At 38.1% G+C, this 16,671-nt stretch overlaps 1 protein-coding gene across 3 annotated transcripts in view; it reads right to left on the reverse strand.

The window, feature by feature from the left end:
* LOC146400960 (uncharacterized) overlaps positions 1–16,671 on the reverse strand; it is a 285,838-nt gene that overhangs the window by 18,298 nt on the left and 250,869 nt on the right. Inside the window, exon 5 of one of the 3 annotated variants that reach the window (XR_014813052.1) lies at positions 9,662–9,961. The exons of 1 other annotated variant lie outside the window; for it this stretch is intronic. Coding sequence is in view for 1 of the 2 variants with exons in the window: in XM_084972961.1 (XP_084829087.1) it covers positions 13,769–13,828 (60 nt within the window). In the remaining variant the exon portion in view is untranslated. Of the gene's footprint in view, positions 1–9,661; positions 9,962–13,650; positions 13,829–16,671 lie in introns of those variants that run through there. One more of the 3 variants, XM_084972961.1, reaches the window with a different exon arrangement.

Raw genomic sequence — 16,671 nt, forward strand, 5'->3', positions numbered from 1 at the left:
TAAAAGAATGAAATTACAACATTCTCTAATACCATACACAAAAATAAACTCTGAATAGATTAAAGACCTAAATGTAATACTGGATACTACAAAACTCCCAGAGGAAAACACTCTTTGACATAAATTGCAGCAATTTTTTTTGGATCTGTCTTGTGGAATAATGGAAACAAAAAGCAAAAATAAACAAATAGGATCTAATTAAACTTAAAAGCTTTTGCAGAACAAAGGAAACTAAAAAAACCTAAGGAATGGGAGAAAATACTTGCAAGTGATTTGACCAACAAGGGCTTATTCTCCAAAATATATAAACAGCTCTTACAACTCAATAACAACAACAACAACAACAAAAAACCCAAGCAAAAATAGGCATAAGACCTAAATAGACATTTCTCCAAAGAAGACATACAGATGGCCAAAAAAACACATGAAAAAATGTTCAATATCACTAATTATTAGAGAAATGCAAATCAAAGCTACAATGAAGCATTACCTCATACTGGTCAGAATGGCCATCAAAATGTCTACAAATAAATGCTAAAGAGGGTGAGGAGAAAAGGGAACCTTCCTACACTGTTGGTTGGAACATAAAGTGGTACAACCACTCTGGAAAACATTTTGGAGGTGCCTCAAAAAACTAAAAATAGAACTATCATATGATCCAGCAGTCTCACTTCCTTGGGCGTATATCCAGGGAAAACCATAATTTGAAAAGATATATGCACCCCGTGTTCACTGCAACAATATTTACAATAGCCGAGACATTGAAGAAACCTAAATGTTCACCAACAGAGGAACAGATAAAGAAGATGTGGTACATATACACAATGGAATATTACTTAGCCATAAAAAGAATGAAATAATGCCATTTGCAACAACATGGATGAACCTAGATATTATCATATTAACTGAAGTAAGTGAGACAAAGACAAATACCACATGATATCACTTATATGTGGAATCTTAAAAAATGACATATGGAGTTCCTGCTGTGGTGCAGCCGGTTAAGGAGGCACTGGTTCAATTCCCGGCATGGCACATTGGATTAAGCATCCGGCTCTGCTGCAGCTGTGGCGTGGTTCACGTTCCCAGCTCAGATTTGATCACTGGCCCAGGAACTTCCATATGCTGCAGCTGCAGCCAATAAAGAAAAATGAATAAATAAATGATATAACAATTTATTTACAAAACAGAAACAGACTCATATAGACTTTGAAAACGAAAGTACAGTTACTACACTGGGTAGTGGGGCAGGGGAATAAATTAGGAACTTGGGATTAACATATATACCCTACTATATATAAACTAGTTAACGCACAAGGACCTACTATATAGCACAGGGAACTATATTAAATATCTTGTAATAACCTATAATGTAAAATAATCTAAAAGAGAAAATATATGTGTACACATATGAATTTATAATATGTATATATTATTGTATAATATATTTCAGAATTACTTTGCTGCACACCTGAAACTGATATGGCATTGTTTCTCTCTCTCTTTTTTTGGTCTTTTTATTTTAGGGTCCCACCTGAGGAATATGGAGGTTACCAGGCTAGAGGTCGAGTTGGAGATGTAGTCTCTGGCCTATGCCACAGCCACAGCGAGGCCAGGGATCAGACTTGAATCCTCAAGGATGCTAGTCAGATTCATTTCCACTGAGCCAGGATGAGAACTCCTAACACAGCATTATAAATTAATTAATTTCAATTTTTTTTTTAATGGTTAGGAGTTCCCTGTGACCTAGTGAGTTAAGAGTCAGCATTATCACTGCTGTGGCTCAGGTTACTGCTGTGGCATGAGTTTGATCCTGGCCCAGGAATGTCTGCATACCACAAGTACAGCCAAGGAAGGAAGGAAGGAGGTTAGAAATTAAAATTAAAAATAAAAATAAAAATAAATAAGTTGAATTCTGAGCTTTGGCTTTGCCAGCTTTAAAACAGGGAGATTATCACCCATCTCAGGGTTGTTGTCAAAATAAACTTAATTTGTTTGAAAGTATCTTGGTCTCCAGTGGGCACACAAGTACTCAAGAAATGGTAGTTTTCTCAGCTTACCTACTTAGCAAATGAGGTTATGTTAAATTTCTACATGTAAAAGAATTTAAAATACTACATACTTTAGATTTTCTGAAATAAACCTAAATAAAAGGTATCCACAAGGAAAAAAAAATTGACTCAATTTATAATGGGATGCATACTTACAAGAAGGATTTTAAGTTTTCTGAAGTCAAAGACAGATATTAAATTTAAATATTTCCTTTTGCAACTTAAAATGATTTAGAAAATACATAGATGTAATATTATGATATCAGGATCGTGGTATCATGGAGCATGACAACTATGATGATTGCTATATTGGCTTCAACTCTCAGTTTTTAAACTCAGAATAGGCTATGTTTGGCAAGGATCAAACAGAACTGTAAGATTGGCTTCTGACTCACCAACCTCCTCTCTCTGAAATGACTGCTATTTCATGAATTTAAACAAGTGCCACAATGCGCATTTCCACGTATGACATTTTTGATAAGCTTCCAAGTTTCAAACTGGTTAAGAGAGCCAGATTTCAAGCCATTTTGCTTAGTGTGAACAGTGAGCTAGCTCTAACATAGCCCCTCTTAAGATTTTCAGTTAAGTTCCTCAAATATTAGTCAAATACTTTAGCATGAACACAACTAGCTAACCACTTTCTAACATATAATGGAAACATAATGGATAGGATAGAGAGGGTTTTGTGTCAGAAAGATTTTTAGAGATAGCCAAGACTGAATGGAACCCTCTAGAAGCTCCAAGCAATAAAACAATTATGGTGTACTACCTCATAGGTAATTCAAAATAAAAACTATTTGAAATCAAATAATAAGGAATGCCAACAAAATTCTGAGTTTTCACATGATGATGACCATAGATGTTTTGCTTTTTGTTTTTGTTTTTGTTTTTAGGCTCATATCTGCGGCAGATGGAATTTCTTTGGCTAGGGGTCAAATTGGAGCTGCTGTTGAGGCCTATGCCATAGCCATGGCAACAGGGATCCTTAACCCACTGAGCAAGGCTTAGGATCAAACTCGCATCCTCAGAGATACTATGTAAGGTTCTTAGGCCACTGAGCCACAATGGCAACTCCCTAAAGTTCTTTTTTAAAAAAAGAAATGGCAGATGTAAAAAAATTTTTTAATCTTCCCTGTTTTTCTTGCTCTGCTACTTGATTCACAAAGCTGTCAACTGCAAACTCTCCAAGAAGTCACCAAAATAACCTGTTGCTCAAGCTTGGCTAAGTTGGTTAAAGCTACTGCAGTGAGGGAGAGTTCCACTTTGAACAGACTTAGGAATACCTCAGAAGAGGAGGTCAGAGGCAGAAATTTATAGGGTTTGGGATGTGGGTCTTTAAAGTGGGGATTGGGTTAAGATTGGGAAAAGTTTATGATATAGTGGTTTGAGACTGATGGACATGGCTAAGAGTGTCTTAAAGCAAATCTTGAAAAATAGCCATTTGATAAGAGAACCATTAATTCACTACCAGGTAATTAATTAGCATGTAATTAATCTATGGTCTTGAGAACATAACCAAATAGATTGGTTTGGGGGAATTTCCTGAGGCAAACAATGAAATTATTTATTGCTCTACAAGTTTGTCTTCCTGAGCAAGAATTTTCTAGAGCAGTAAGTCATGCTGCACAGGTGGTCTTAGTTCTCAGTCCTGATAGATAAGCTATGTAGATGTAAGTGGAATAAGTTCTCATTGCCTAATGTGGAATCTCACACTGGCAGAACCTCAGAATTGAATTAGGTATTGAGTTAGGAATAAAGAGGGAGATATGGGGTCAGTTAACATAGGGATGTGCTAAATAAATTCAAGGAGGCTTGAATAGATTTACCTGCTTTCTCTAAAAAACAGGTTTGAAGGACTTCACATTTTGACCCAAATTGTCCAAAGAGATCTGAGCTTCAAGGAGCAGAGGCCAGAGAGAGAAGATTCAGCTGCAGTTTACGTAATAGATCTGATTACCTATTTGGCTCTGAGATGCTTGGATCTGATGATGTTTTCCTTCAGGGTTGGACCTGCCCATTCGTTTTGTATCCCTAACACAGGACACCAACTCATTAAGCACTCCACCCATTACTGCTGAAATGAATGAGTTTCTACTAAAGGTTGTATATTTGCTTCTGAATGAGGTGCTAGATAGACCTACAGATGCATGTTTGTTTGGTTGGTAACAAGCCCATCATGTTTAAGAAACTGGGTATCAACCAAGTGAGAATCTCAGACTAAGAAAACACTGAATCTCAGACTATGAAGATGCTTAAAGTACACCACAGAAACAGATGAGTAAAGGAAAGAGCAGAGCAGAGGAGACACCTGATAACTAAAAATAGCTTGTGTTTATACAGTTCCTTTTAATGTACAAAGTGTTTTCATTTATGTTATTTTATTTTATCTTCACAACATTCCTATAAGGAAAGTAGAACAGGTATTATTATCATCATTTTATGGATGAGAAAGTTGCAGCTCAGAGATAAAGTATATTGTCCAGGGTCACAACACTATAAAACTGCAGACAGGGCTCTTGGGCCTAAATCTTCTGGAGCGTTTTGCAACTGCTCAGAATTGGAAGCAGAACTAAAACTGTGAGAAGAGTGAGAGAAGTATTTTTCTTTACCCCTCCAACCATAAGGACCAAGGTTTGTCAAGTTGTAAGTTCTGTAAATAGACAAGAGTGCACTATGAACTGTAAGTGAATGGGAACTATCGATGGAGTTGTTGGATCCCATACACTCTGCCTGGGTCCTCTGATCATAGCTTCTGAACCACCAGAAGTCTACACTGCCATCATTCAAGCACAGATTATTGTTTTTATGCCAAAGTCCTGCCTGGCCACGTGCTTCCACAGGCAGCAAAATTTCAGTATCCCTGTCTGGCTGGGCTTAAGTTTTTGGCAAGAATTTCCCCTTCTCTTGTGAACATCTTGGAACGCTTTTTAACTGAGCACAAAGATGTTTATTTTGAGAAGCAAAAGGGACTAACTAAATAAGTCCAAAAACAATTCTACCTCTTCCATCAGATGATTCTTACTTTTAAAATGTAAGGTATTTTGCTGCCCCCACCATCTAACCGGCAGCCCTGGGAGGGCTCTGAAGATACTGGTGATTCTCACTGTGATTTCAACCCCTGGAGAGATGTTAGGAATCTGGGGTAGAGAAGTATAGAAGGAAGTAGAAAGGGAAAGAAGTGATAGGTCTTGGAGGGGCAGAGTGGTTGTAACTGCAGGGGACTAGTTCCAGGAGTACCCCCTGCCCCCACCCCTCACACCAAAATCTGAGGAGGTGCCAGTCTCTTGTATAAAATAGTCCAGTAGAGTTGGCCTTCCTCAAGCAGATGAGGAACCCATGGATATGGAGGGTCAACTGTATTATGAAATTAAGCAACCAACCGTTATGCAGCTGCCCCCCAACTGCCTGCTTACTTCTCAAGTACCTTTCAGAATAGTTTTCATACTGGCTTTAAAAGGGGTCATGTCCAGATGTAGAACATAATTTGTTAGGCCCTAAGTATAGTGGCAAATACCACAGGGTCAATGTTTTTGAGGGATGTTGATATAGAATCACGTCATTTTATTTATTTTTATTTTTTTATTTTTTGTCTTTTTGCCTTTTCTAGGGCTGCTCTCAAGTGGCACATGGAGATTCCCACGCTAGGGGTAGCTGTAGCCATCAGTCTACGTCAGAGCCACAGCAACGCGGGATCCAAGCAGCGTCTACAACCTACACCACAGCTCACAGCAACGCTGGATCCTTAACCCACTGAGCAAGGCCAGGGATTGAACCTGCAACCTCATGGTTCCTAGTCAGATTCGTTAACCACTGCACTACGACAGGAACTCCAGAATCACATTATTTTAGAATTACAACATACTTTACATTAATTGGTCCAGTTTTCTCATTTGAGAGAGATGGAAACTAAGACCCAGAAAATTAAATGACTTTCACAAAGTCATATGTAATTCAGTGGCAAATCTTGGCGTGTAAGGCAAGACTCTCGATTTTTGTGGTGAGTGCACTGCACTGTGAAACAGTGATTCTGAAAGCTAACATTTTCTTTTTTCTTTTCTTTTTTAAAAGTTTCTCTTCTTTCCAACTGGCTTTCTCACTCTTTTACAATACTGTCAAACTCCCCTTCCAGTATGAAGGGACATGACAAAGGAAAGACTTAACTGAAGTTAGAGGTAAAAAGGACCTTTCCTAAAAGTTGTGCTTAGAGGCCCAGACTTTAAACTTTTTCTTGAACTATCCAATAGAAACATGGTAGTAGAGGCAGGGATGCAATGAAAAAGGGAGAGAATTGAACTTCCTGCAAGTGAGAAGGCAGATCCCTGAGGGCTTGGAGATAAGTAGAAGGACACTGCACTGGTTTAGATCGAGATGAAAACTTAACTTCCTCATAGTGGAAACTGGTAAAAATTCACGATTAGGTCCTTGAAGTTACTGTTTACCTGCTGTATACAGAGCCCTTTATGAGCCATTAATTAGTATTGGAGAGAATCACACCACTGACACCAATAGATGGTGTAAAGTTATAAATGAGCCTGGATTGAGGAGGTAGAAGATTAATTTGACTTAGATCAATACTTTTTTCTTCTCAAACTCAGTGTAGAAGCCAAGTGAGAGAGGATGCCTCTGGGATCCCCTAATATCACAAGCTCTTAAACTCTTAGTATTCAGTTTCCCCATTGCATGCCTCTCTCCTACATGTTTACAACAAACACCATGGTGCCTTTGCCACCAAGTCCCATGATTTACAAGTAGATATTCAGGTTTCTGCCAATGCTGGATGATCTTATTGCTTTTTAGTCTCTGTAAATTCATTTCATTCTTCCTTTTATGGTCCCAAAGTCTCTAGCCCCCCTTCCCCCACCCCCACCATAATCATGGGGCACGTTTTCTATTAAAAGAGCAATAGCTATTGGATTTTGCTCCTGAGGGAAGGAAGTGATACCAGTTTGAAAAGGTCCTTGTTAATACTGCTGCTCTAGGCAAAGTATCATTTTGCTTTTTAGCTAGACTTGCCTTAACTTTCTGAGGTTTGTTTTCTGAAGTTAACTCCCAATTTCAGCTCAGAAGTCAAGAATCAAACCAAGAAGCAGAAGGTAAGGGTTACCTATCTTTTAGGTCTAATAGCTACAGTTGCAGACCTTCCAAAGGAGAAAGCAATAATAAAGCAAATCATGCCTGCAAGTTTTATTGCCATATCAGTGAAGATAAGAAGCAATCAAAGTCATTAGGGTATTGATCTTTGATTCTTCTCCTAGACAGCATTCTCAAAATCTTGAGGATTCTTTTCTTTTCCACTTAGCTAAATTGCAATGGAGTGAATGTTTATATCACCTCAAAGTCATATGTTGAAACCCTAACCTCCAAGGTATTAGGAAGTAGGGCCTTTAAGGGTGATTAGATCAGGAGGGTGTATCCTATATGAATGAGATTTGTGCCTTATAAAAGATATCCCAGAAGATCCCTCACCCTTTCCACCTTGTGATGTTACAGTAAAAAAACAGCTGTCTGGGAAGCAAGCTGTCACCAGACAGGGTATCTACCAATACCTTGATCTTGATTTCCCAGCCTCCCAGCTAGAATTGCCTAAAACATAAATGCAGAAATGTTTCTTGTTTGGCTGTAATGATGTTTCAGTTTTCTAGGTAAGAATATTCTTCGTGATTCCTAATAAGTATCAAACTCCTAGGAATTAGGGCTTTTCCATTCCTCTGACACTGAAGCTTAAATTTCAAAAACTGTCCTTTCAATGGAAATTCAAGAAAAATAATTCAAGTTATGAAACTATTAGTCTTTTTAGGCTTTTTTCCTCTTTGGATTACAAGGTTATAGTTTTCTCATCTATAACTACACAACTCTTAAACATCTCAGAGCAAAGTGACAAACTGTTTTTGACTAGACAACTGAAATATCAATCCCCAGGTCACTGTTTTGTGAATGTTCAATGAGTTGGGAATTTTATTTGGAGCACAAAATTCCAAAACCTTTTCTAAGTTAAGGAAGTGTGGGGATCTTAAAATATGTTCACGAAATCTTTAATACACCTCCTTTCAAAAGGCAGAAACTAGGAGTTCCCGTCGTGGCACAGTGGTTAACGAATCCAACTAAGAACCATGAGGTTGCGGGTTCGATCCCTTCCCTTGCTCAGTGGGTTAACGATCCGGCATTGCTGTGAGCTGTGGTGTAGGTTGCAGACGCGGCTTGGATCCCGCGTTGCTGTGGCTCTGGCGTAGGCCAGTGGCTACAGCTCCGATTGGACCCCTAGCCTGGGAACCTCCATATGCCGCGGGAGCGGCCCAAGAGAGAGCAAAAAGACGAAAAAAAAAAAGAAAAAAAAAAAAAGGCAGAAACTAATTCCCCTCCCCTTGAATGTGGGTAAGACTTAGTGAACTGCTTCTGATGAATAGAACGTGGTAGAAGTGATGCTATGTGATATCCAATGCTAGGTCATTAAAAACGATTTCTTCTGCCAGGCTCTCACTCTCTTGGATTGCCTGCTTGGGGGGAAGCCAGCTGCCACATCAAAGGAACACTGGAGCACCCCTGGGAGAGAATTACGAGGAGGACACCTCCCCTCAAAATCAAATCACATGTGTAAGCCATCTTAAAAAGGGATCCTCCAGCTCTATCAAATCTTCAGACAACTGTAGCCTCAGCTAATATCTTGACCCTAGCCTCCTGAAAATCCTCAAGCCAGAACACCCAACTAAGCTGCTCCAGAATTCCTGACCCACAGAAATTGCCAGAGATAATAAATGTTTATTGTTGTTTTAATCTACTAAGTTTTGGGGAAATTTGTTATGCAATAATAGATAACTAATAGAGGAAGCAATTAGCAAAGGATACTGTTCTATTTTTGAAACCCTTGAAATGAAAATAACAATTATTGAACAATCAGAGAATTCTTTTTTCCAGCTATTTACATTTTATCCTCATTCATTTGGATCACATAAATCCCACCCAAAATGATCCTACTTTTCTTTCCATCTGTTCACATTTGAAAGGTTGATGTGCATTATTTGCATGTGAATGCATGGATGTGAATGGTGCAGGAATGCCAAAAAAAGGTTAAGAAAACTGAAAGCTAGATATAATTCCCCTTTTAGTCGTTAAATATTTTACACCTTTTATTGCCTTTAAAATCTTTTTTTTGACTTGGAGAAAAGGCATCAGTTGTGGATTGGTGTTAGCTCCCAGGTACTGGTTTAGTTTAGAGCCTCATTACCTTTTTTTTTTTTTTTTTTTGGCCTGTCTTTCAGACTTTATTTTATTTTATTTTTTTCGCCTCATTACCTTGAGTGAATTACTGATAAGTCCTCATCTTTTGCCCTCTGGCAAGATTCTCTTCAAGGGCACAGAACTGACTGTATCACCTTTTCACTTAAAAACTTTCAAAAATTATTCCTTGTATTCTGGATTGAGGTCAGTCATCAGCTCCCCCACCCCACGTGGGGTTATATACAGGGCTCAAAACAATTCTGTGTCTGGGATAATGTTTTATAAACCATAAGTATGGTATGATATATCCTCTTCCTTAATGTTGTATAACACCTTATAAGGTCTTCCATTTCCTAAAGGATTAGAGTCCATTGGCAACCTGGGGTTAGTAATACCTGTTTTCCTTGGTGATGAGGTTTACTGGAGACTTTCAGATTTACTGCTATTTTCTACATAACACAAGACTGGAATTCTCTCCCAACCCTCTGTCAGTCTTCATTACTGGCTTGAGATCTTAACTCATTTGCTTTTTCAAGGTGAGAATTTCAAAAGCAAAGGCAAATCCATCTCTAGTCATATTGACTGTTAATTTAATCCTCTTGAAATGGTGGATGGAAATTGGTGACCAGCATCTTTTGGTAAAACAATGTAGGGGAGGAAAAACACCTCTTCCTTCTGCCCCTTTAGGCTCTTGGCTGGGAATTGAAACAAAGAGAGATTAATAAGGAAAAAAAGCATACAAATTTACTTGATATGTTTTATATGACACAGGAGCCTTCATAAGGAAATGACTTGAAGAACAGGTTAAATCTGAACATTTTTATACTAGTTTTTTTTATTACTTAATGAAGTTTACTACATTTATAGGTGTACAACAATCATCACAACCAAATTTTACAGCATGTCCATCCCAAACCCTCAGTACATCCCCTACCCCCTAACCTGTCTCATTTGGAAACCATAAGTTTTTCAAAGTCTGTGAGACAATATCTGTTCTGTGAAGAACTTCATTGTGTCCTTTTTTTAGATTCCACATGTAAGTGATAGCATTTGATGCTGGTGTCTCATTGTCTGAACTGACTTCACTTAGCATGATAATTTCTAGGTCCATCCATGTTGCTAAAAATGCCAGTATTTCTTTCCTTATAATATTCCATTGTGTATATGTACCACCTCTTCTTGATCCACTCCTCTGTCGATGGACATTTAGGTTGTTTCCATGTCTTGGCTGTTGCAAATAGTGCTGCAATGAACATCAGAGTACATGTGTCTTTGCGAGTCGTGGTTTTCTCTGGATAGATGCCCAGGAGTGGGATTGCTGGATCAAATGGTAGTTCTGTTTTTAGTTTTCTGAGGAATCTCCATACTGTTTTCCACAGTGGTTGCACCAATTTACAATCCTACCAACAGTGTACTAGGGTTCCTTTTTCTCCACACCCTCTCTAGCACTTATTGTTTGTAGACTTTTTGATGATGGCCATTCTGGTGTAAGGTAATACCTCATAGTGGTTTTGATTTGTATTTCTCTAATAATGAGGGGTGTTGAACTGTGTTTTTCATGAGTTTTTTTGCCATCCATATGTCTTTTTTGGAGAATTGTCTTAGATCTTCTGCCCATTTTTTTTGTTTGTTTGTTTATAATGATTTTTATTTTTTCCGTTATAACTGGTTTACAGTGTTCTGTCAATTTTCTACTGTACAGCAAGGCGACCCAGTTACACGTACATGTATACATTCTTTTTTCTCACATTATCATGCTCCATCATAAGTGACTAGACATAGTTCCCAGTGCTAAACAGCAGGATCTCATTGCTAATCCATTCCAAAGGCAATAGTTTGCATCTGTTAACCCCAAATCCTCAATCTGATGGCTCTCCAATCCACATCACTCTTCCTTAACCCTCCTCTGAGCCCCACATGCGAATTCTTCTGTGTTACACATATCCCCTTGGGATTCCTACAGGCATCTCAGATTCAACATGCTCAAAACCAGATGCACTCCTCCTTCTGTAATCTTTGTCACAGTATCATCACTTGGGAAACAAATCTGAGTGCTATCTCCCTCACCCTTCATGTCCCATCACCTGCCAGTTTTACTTCCTTAGAATTTCTTAGATTTTTCCTATCATCTCCATTCCTCTACAGGTGCATATTTTGTGACCACCTCCTAATGGCTCTCTCTTACACCTTGCCAATTTCAAATAAAACTTCCATTGATCCACCTGTGTTTCTAAAATGCAAAATTGCTATCCCTTAGAACTTTTCAGTGGATCAATGAGCCTAAAGAGTACAGCTCAGCCTCCTTGATATGCACTAAAAGCGTTCTATAAAACTTGATTCCTGTGAATCTATCCTATGTTATATGCCTTGTGTTTTGCATTTCTGCAATTATATATTTTTTTTCCCACTGTACAGCAAGGGGGTCAGGTTATCCTTACATGTATACATTACAATTACATTTTTCCCCCACCCTTTCTTCTGTTGCAACATGAGTATCTAGACAAAGTTCTCAATGCTATTCAGCAGGATCTCCTTGTAAATCTATTCTAAGTTGTGTCTGATAAGCCCAAGCTCCCGATCCCTCCCACTCCCTCCCCCTCCCATCAGGCAGCCATAAGTCTCTTCTCCAAGTCCATGATTTTCTTTTCTGAGGAGATGTTCATTTGTGCTGGATATTAGATTCCAGTTATAAGTGATATTATATGGCATTTGTCTTTGTCTTTCTGGCTTATTTCACTCAGGATGAGATTCTCTAGTTCCATCCATGTTGCTGCAAATGGCATTATGTCATTCTTTTTTATGGCTGAGTAGTATTCCATTGTGTATATATACCATCTCTTCCGAATCCAATCATCTGTCGATGGACATTTAGGTTGTTTCCATATCCTGGCTATTGTGAATAGTGCTGCAATGAACATGCGGGTGCATGTGTCTCTTTTAAGTAGAGTTTTGTCTGGATAGATGCCCAAGAGTGGGATTGCGGGGTCATATGGAAGTTCTATGTATAGATTTCTAAGGTATCTCCAAACTGTTCTCCATAGTGGCTGTACCAGTTGACATTCCCACCAACAGCGCAGGAGGGTTCCCTTTTCTCCACAGCCCCTCCAGCACTTGTTATTTGTGGATTTATTAATGATGGCCATTCTGACTGGTGTGAGGTGATATCTCATGGTAGTTTTGATTTGCATTTCTCTTATAATCAGCGATGTTGAGCATTTTTTCATGTGTTTGTTGGCCATCTGTATATCTTCTTTGGAGAAATGTCTATTCAGGTCTTTTGCCCATTTTTCCATTGATTGATTGGCTCTTTTGCTGTTGAGTTGTATAAGTTGTTTATATATTCTAGAGATTAAGCCCTTGTCAGTTGCATCATTTGAAACTGTTTTCTCCCATTCTGTAAGTTGTCTTTTTGTTTTCTTTTGGGTTTCCTTTGCTGTGCAAAAGCTTTTCAGTTTGATGAGGTCCCATGGGTTTATTTTTGCTCTAATTTCTATTGCTTTGGGAGACTGACCTGAGAAAATATTCATGATGTTGATGTCAGAGAGTGTTTTGCCTATGTTTTCTTCTAGGAGTTTGATGGTGTCCTGTCATATATTTAAGTCTTTCATCTTCTGCCCATTTTTTGATGGGGTTATTTTTTGTCTTTTGTTTTGTTTTGTTTTTGGTATTGAGCTGTAGGAGGTGTTTATAAATGTATAAAGTAGAGGGGAAATGTGATAGGACAAAGGACATAAGCCATGGGTATAAACTGGGAGACCTTGGCAAAGCCTGTTTTTTCAGATTTCTCCCAAAGTCCTTCTGTCTTTGGAGATAAGAATGGTCCTTTCTTCTGGGTGTGGAGAAAGCACATTTTACATTAGGGTCCTAGGACCTGCTTAAAGAGAAGGTGAGAGAGTCCTCTCAACACCTGCTGTTTCTCAAGTTCCTTCAGCTTAAAAGATTCAATATGCCAAGGTGCCATACCTTGGGATGGCATGTCCCAAACCTCATCGCCATCAAATCATGAGAGTTGTAAGTCAGGAGTCATGTTGAAATCATGTAGGACCAAGAGCCAATCATTTTCCAGCATTTCATTAACTGGATGTGATCTTTGGTAATCTGCATTTGTGCCAGTGGCTAAATTTTTACTTAAAATTCTAAACCCAGTCTTGATATTCTGCTCTGCATTTCTGCTTTTCCAGCAGCTCCATGTGAGGCTCTGCCAGCAGCAGGTGCTAAGGAAGACTGCAAGGCTGGAAGAGGTAGAATGGATTTGCTTTTTCCTGTTTTCTCTTTGCTCTTGGTTGCCTTCCTCTCTGCTGTGGTCCTATCTGGCAACACTTCTTCATCCTTGAAGCAGCAGTTCTTCCCATAGTAGTAACTGAATCCACTTTGTAGTTTTCCAGCCTCTGTAGAACTGGTTTTATCCCCACCCAGCTAGTAGGGACCCTTTCCTTAGATGTCTGAATTTCACCTTCTCAAGGTCCTCTTTTATGTCTTGAAATTTTAATAATTCCAACCTCTTACCTTTCATCTTCTCGCCCCAAGTGTGTGTGGTAGCCATGAGAATGCTCCTCACAGATCTTCAGCGATAGGGAATATAATAAGGATTGAGAAAGAGATTTCACAAATAAAAATATAGGATGGATGTCAGTTAACTTTGAAAGACAAGCAACTTTTTAATATAAGGATATCCTATGTAATATTTGAGGCATGTTTACACTAAAATTTTATTCATTGTTTATCTGAAATTCAAATGTAACTAGATGTTTTATCTTTTATCTGGCAAACCTGAAGTTAATTGACCATACTGATGGAACATGACAGAACACTGGGGCAGATTCTAGGGAGACCTGGGACTCCTCTGACCAGCCTCTTTGGCTCAGTAACTTTCCTGCAGCTTTGTAAAAACTTCTTCAGATTTTATGGCCCTTTCTCCTTCACCCAGGTTATATTTCAGCCTTCCCTGCTCCCTCCGGGTTTCCTTTACAGGCATTACCTCTTAATAAAATCCTTGCAGGTTCAATCCTGTCTTAGTATCTACCCTGAGGTAGGCTAACACAGGGTAGTAACAACTTCATAGAGTTACTGCTGTATGCTTTAAAATTCCTCTTCACCCTTTCAGTTTCCTAGTAAACACCTTGCTAACAGTTCTTTATATTAAATCTCTCTCTTCAAATAATTGATGTGGTTTCTTTCTGTTGACTAGACCCTGAGTGAGTACCCCTGAGAACTCTAAATTGCTCCAGGAAGTTTAAGAGGCTAAGCAAGTCCATTAAAAGGACATGGGATGTTTATTTTTTCCTTTAATTTCCCATGTTATTTAACAGAGTTGGCAAAGCAGGTTGAGTGAAATGACCACCTGGCGTAAACATGGCATCAGATATTTGTTGCATTTGACACTGGGAGTCATATTTGGACACAATGAAAATGATAAAGTCTTTGCAGGAATGTAATCATGACAATGACCAATCTTGAAGCTATTCACAAGGGGCATACTTTTTGAATCTGAAGAAGACAAGTCTAGAAGAGGATGGGTAACTGTTTTCCAGTATTTAAAGGTCAGTCACATGGAAGCTGGATTAAACTCATTTTTCATGGCTCCAGTTGTTAGAACTGGAACCAATCAGCAGTGCTAGAATGAGACATAAGGGCTCACAATTTAGTAGTAATGCAAATCTCTATTTCTTTAATATTGGTATCTGGCACAAGAAGGAAGAAATTTTTTTTTCTGCCAATAAAATGTATAGTTTCTAGGAGTTCCCATTGTGGCTCAGTGGAAATGAATCTGACTAGCATCCATGAGGATGCAGGTTCAATCCCTGGCCTTGCTCAGTGGGTTAAGGATCCCGTGTTGCTGTGACGCTGTGACTTGTGGTGTAGGTCACAGACATGGCTCAGATCTGGTGTTGCTGTGGCTGTGGTGTAGGCCAGTGGCTGCAGCTCTGATTTGACCCCTAGCCTGGTAACCTCCATAAGCCATGGATTCGGCCCTAAAAAGACCAAAAAAAAAAAAAAAAGTATAGTTTCTATATGCTCAAAATAAAGGATTTATTAATGTAATAATACGACAACATACTTTTAACTTCTTGAAATTTTTTTCTGTTTTTTATGTCACTCACAACTGGATAGTGTAAGTCATTTAAACTCTCTAAGTACAAATAGAGATGATTTGCATAGGTGTCATTAAATATCCTGTCTAAATATATTTTAGTTTCATTATCAGACTTTTATGTTGGCACACATTTTCTTCTTTCATCCAATACTTACTTTGTCATAACCTTAGGTTATTTTATAATTATCTAAGTGGGAAAGTTACATTCTAATAAAGAGTTTGTAATTTAGATAATAAAATAAACCACCTATTCCTAATAAATATTATGACATTATTGGGTTTTGGAATTTCAGATGACTATATTGTTAGACAACAGAGGGCAAGTGCTGAAGTTGGGGGACTGGCCTTTATCTGCCTTGTGCTACTCATGCATTTGCCTGAGTACCCAACTGAGATTGTTTAGTGTAAATGCGGAATACACGTTTTTATATTTTTCCTTAAAGAACTAATTCCATATAGCTAGACCAGTTTACATGATCTCAGTTATATGAAGAGTGATGTGTGTTAAGTGGAACCATTTTACAATTGAGCTTTGGGATATTTTAGCACCCTTTTTAAAATTAATGCTCAGGAGCTGCATTTTTCTACCTCCTAATTCAAATCTCCACAGAGGAAAATTATAGGGCAGCATATTTCTGCCTGTATGAGCAAGATCTCACTAAGAACTAGAGTTTCTAACAATAAATTGAGCTTCTTTGCAATGCACAGAGTTCTTCAACATTGATCATCACTTTTCATGGACATTACAGGAAAGAATCCTACATTGATAAGAAGGAAGATAAACTGGAATAATAGACAAAAATAACTTCATATAAATAAATGTGAAGCACTGTCTTATTATATTTTAACTAATTCTAGAAGACTGGCAAAACAATGTTTCATATAAAAATATATTAAGAAATGTCCTATTATACTTGAAGTTAAAGCAAAAGAGAAAAAACTACTCAAACATTTCAACAAATTCAGCAAAGTAGTAGGATACAAGATTAACATTCAGAAATCAGTTGCATTTCTTCATACAAACAATGAAATATTAGAAAAGGAATACAAAAATACAATACCTTTTTAAATTGCACCAATAAAAGTTAAATACCTGGGAATAAACCTGACCAAGGAGGTGAAAGATTTATATGCTGAGAACTATAAAACATTAATCAGGGAAATTAAAGAGGATTCAAAGAAATGGAAAGATATTCCATGCTACTGGGTAGGAAAAATTAATATTCTAAAAATGGCCATACTACCCAAAGCAATACAAATTCCATGAAATCTCTATCAAATTACCCATGACATTTTTCACAAAACTAGAAC

Source organism: Sus scrofa, chromosome 8 (assembly GCF_054392235.1).
Source record: "Sus scrofa isolate SSC_HxYL_T2T_F1_AM1 chromosome 8, Sscrofa_HxYL_maternal_Yorkshire_Landrace_v2.0, whole genome shotgun sequence".
NCBI classification, from domain to species: Eukaryota; Metazoa; Chordata; class Mammalia; order Artiodactyla; family Suidae; genus Sus; species Sus scrofa.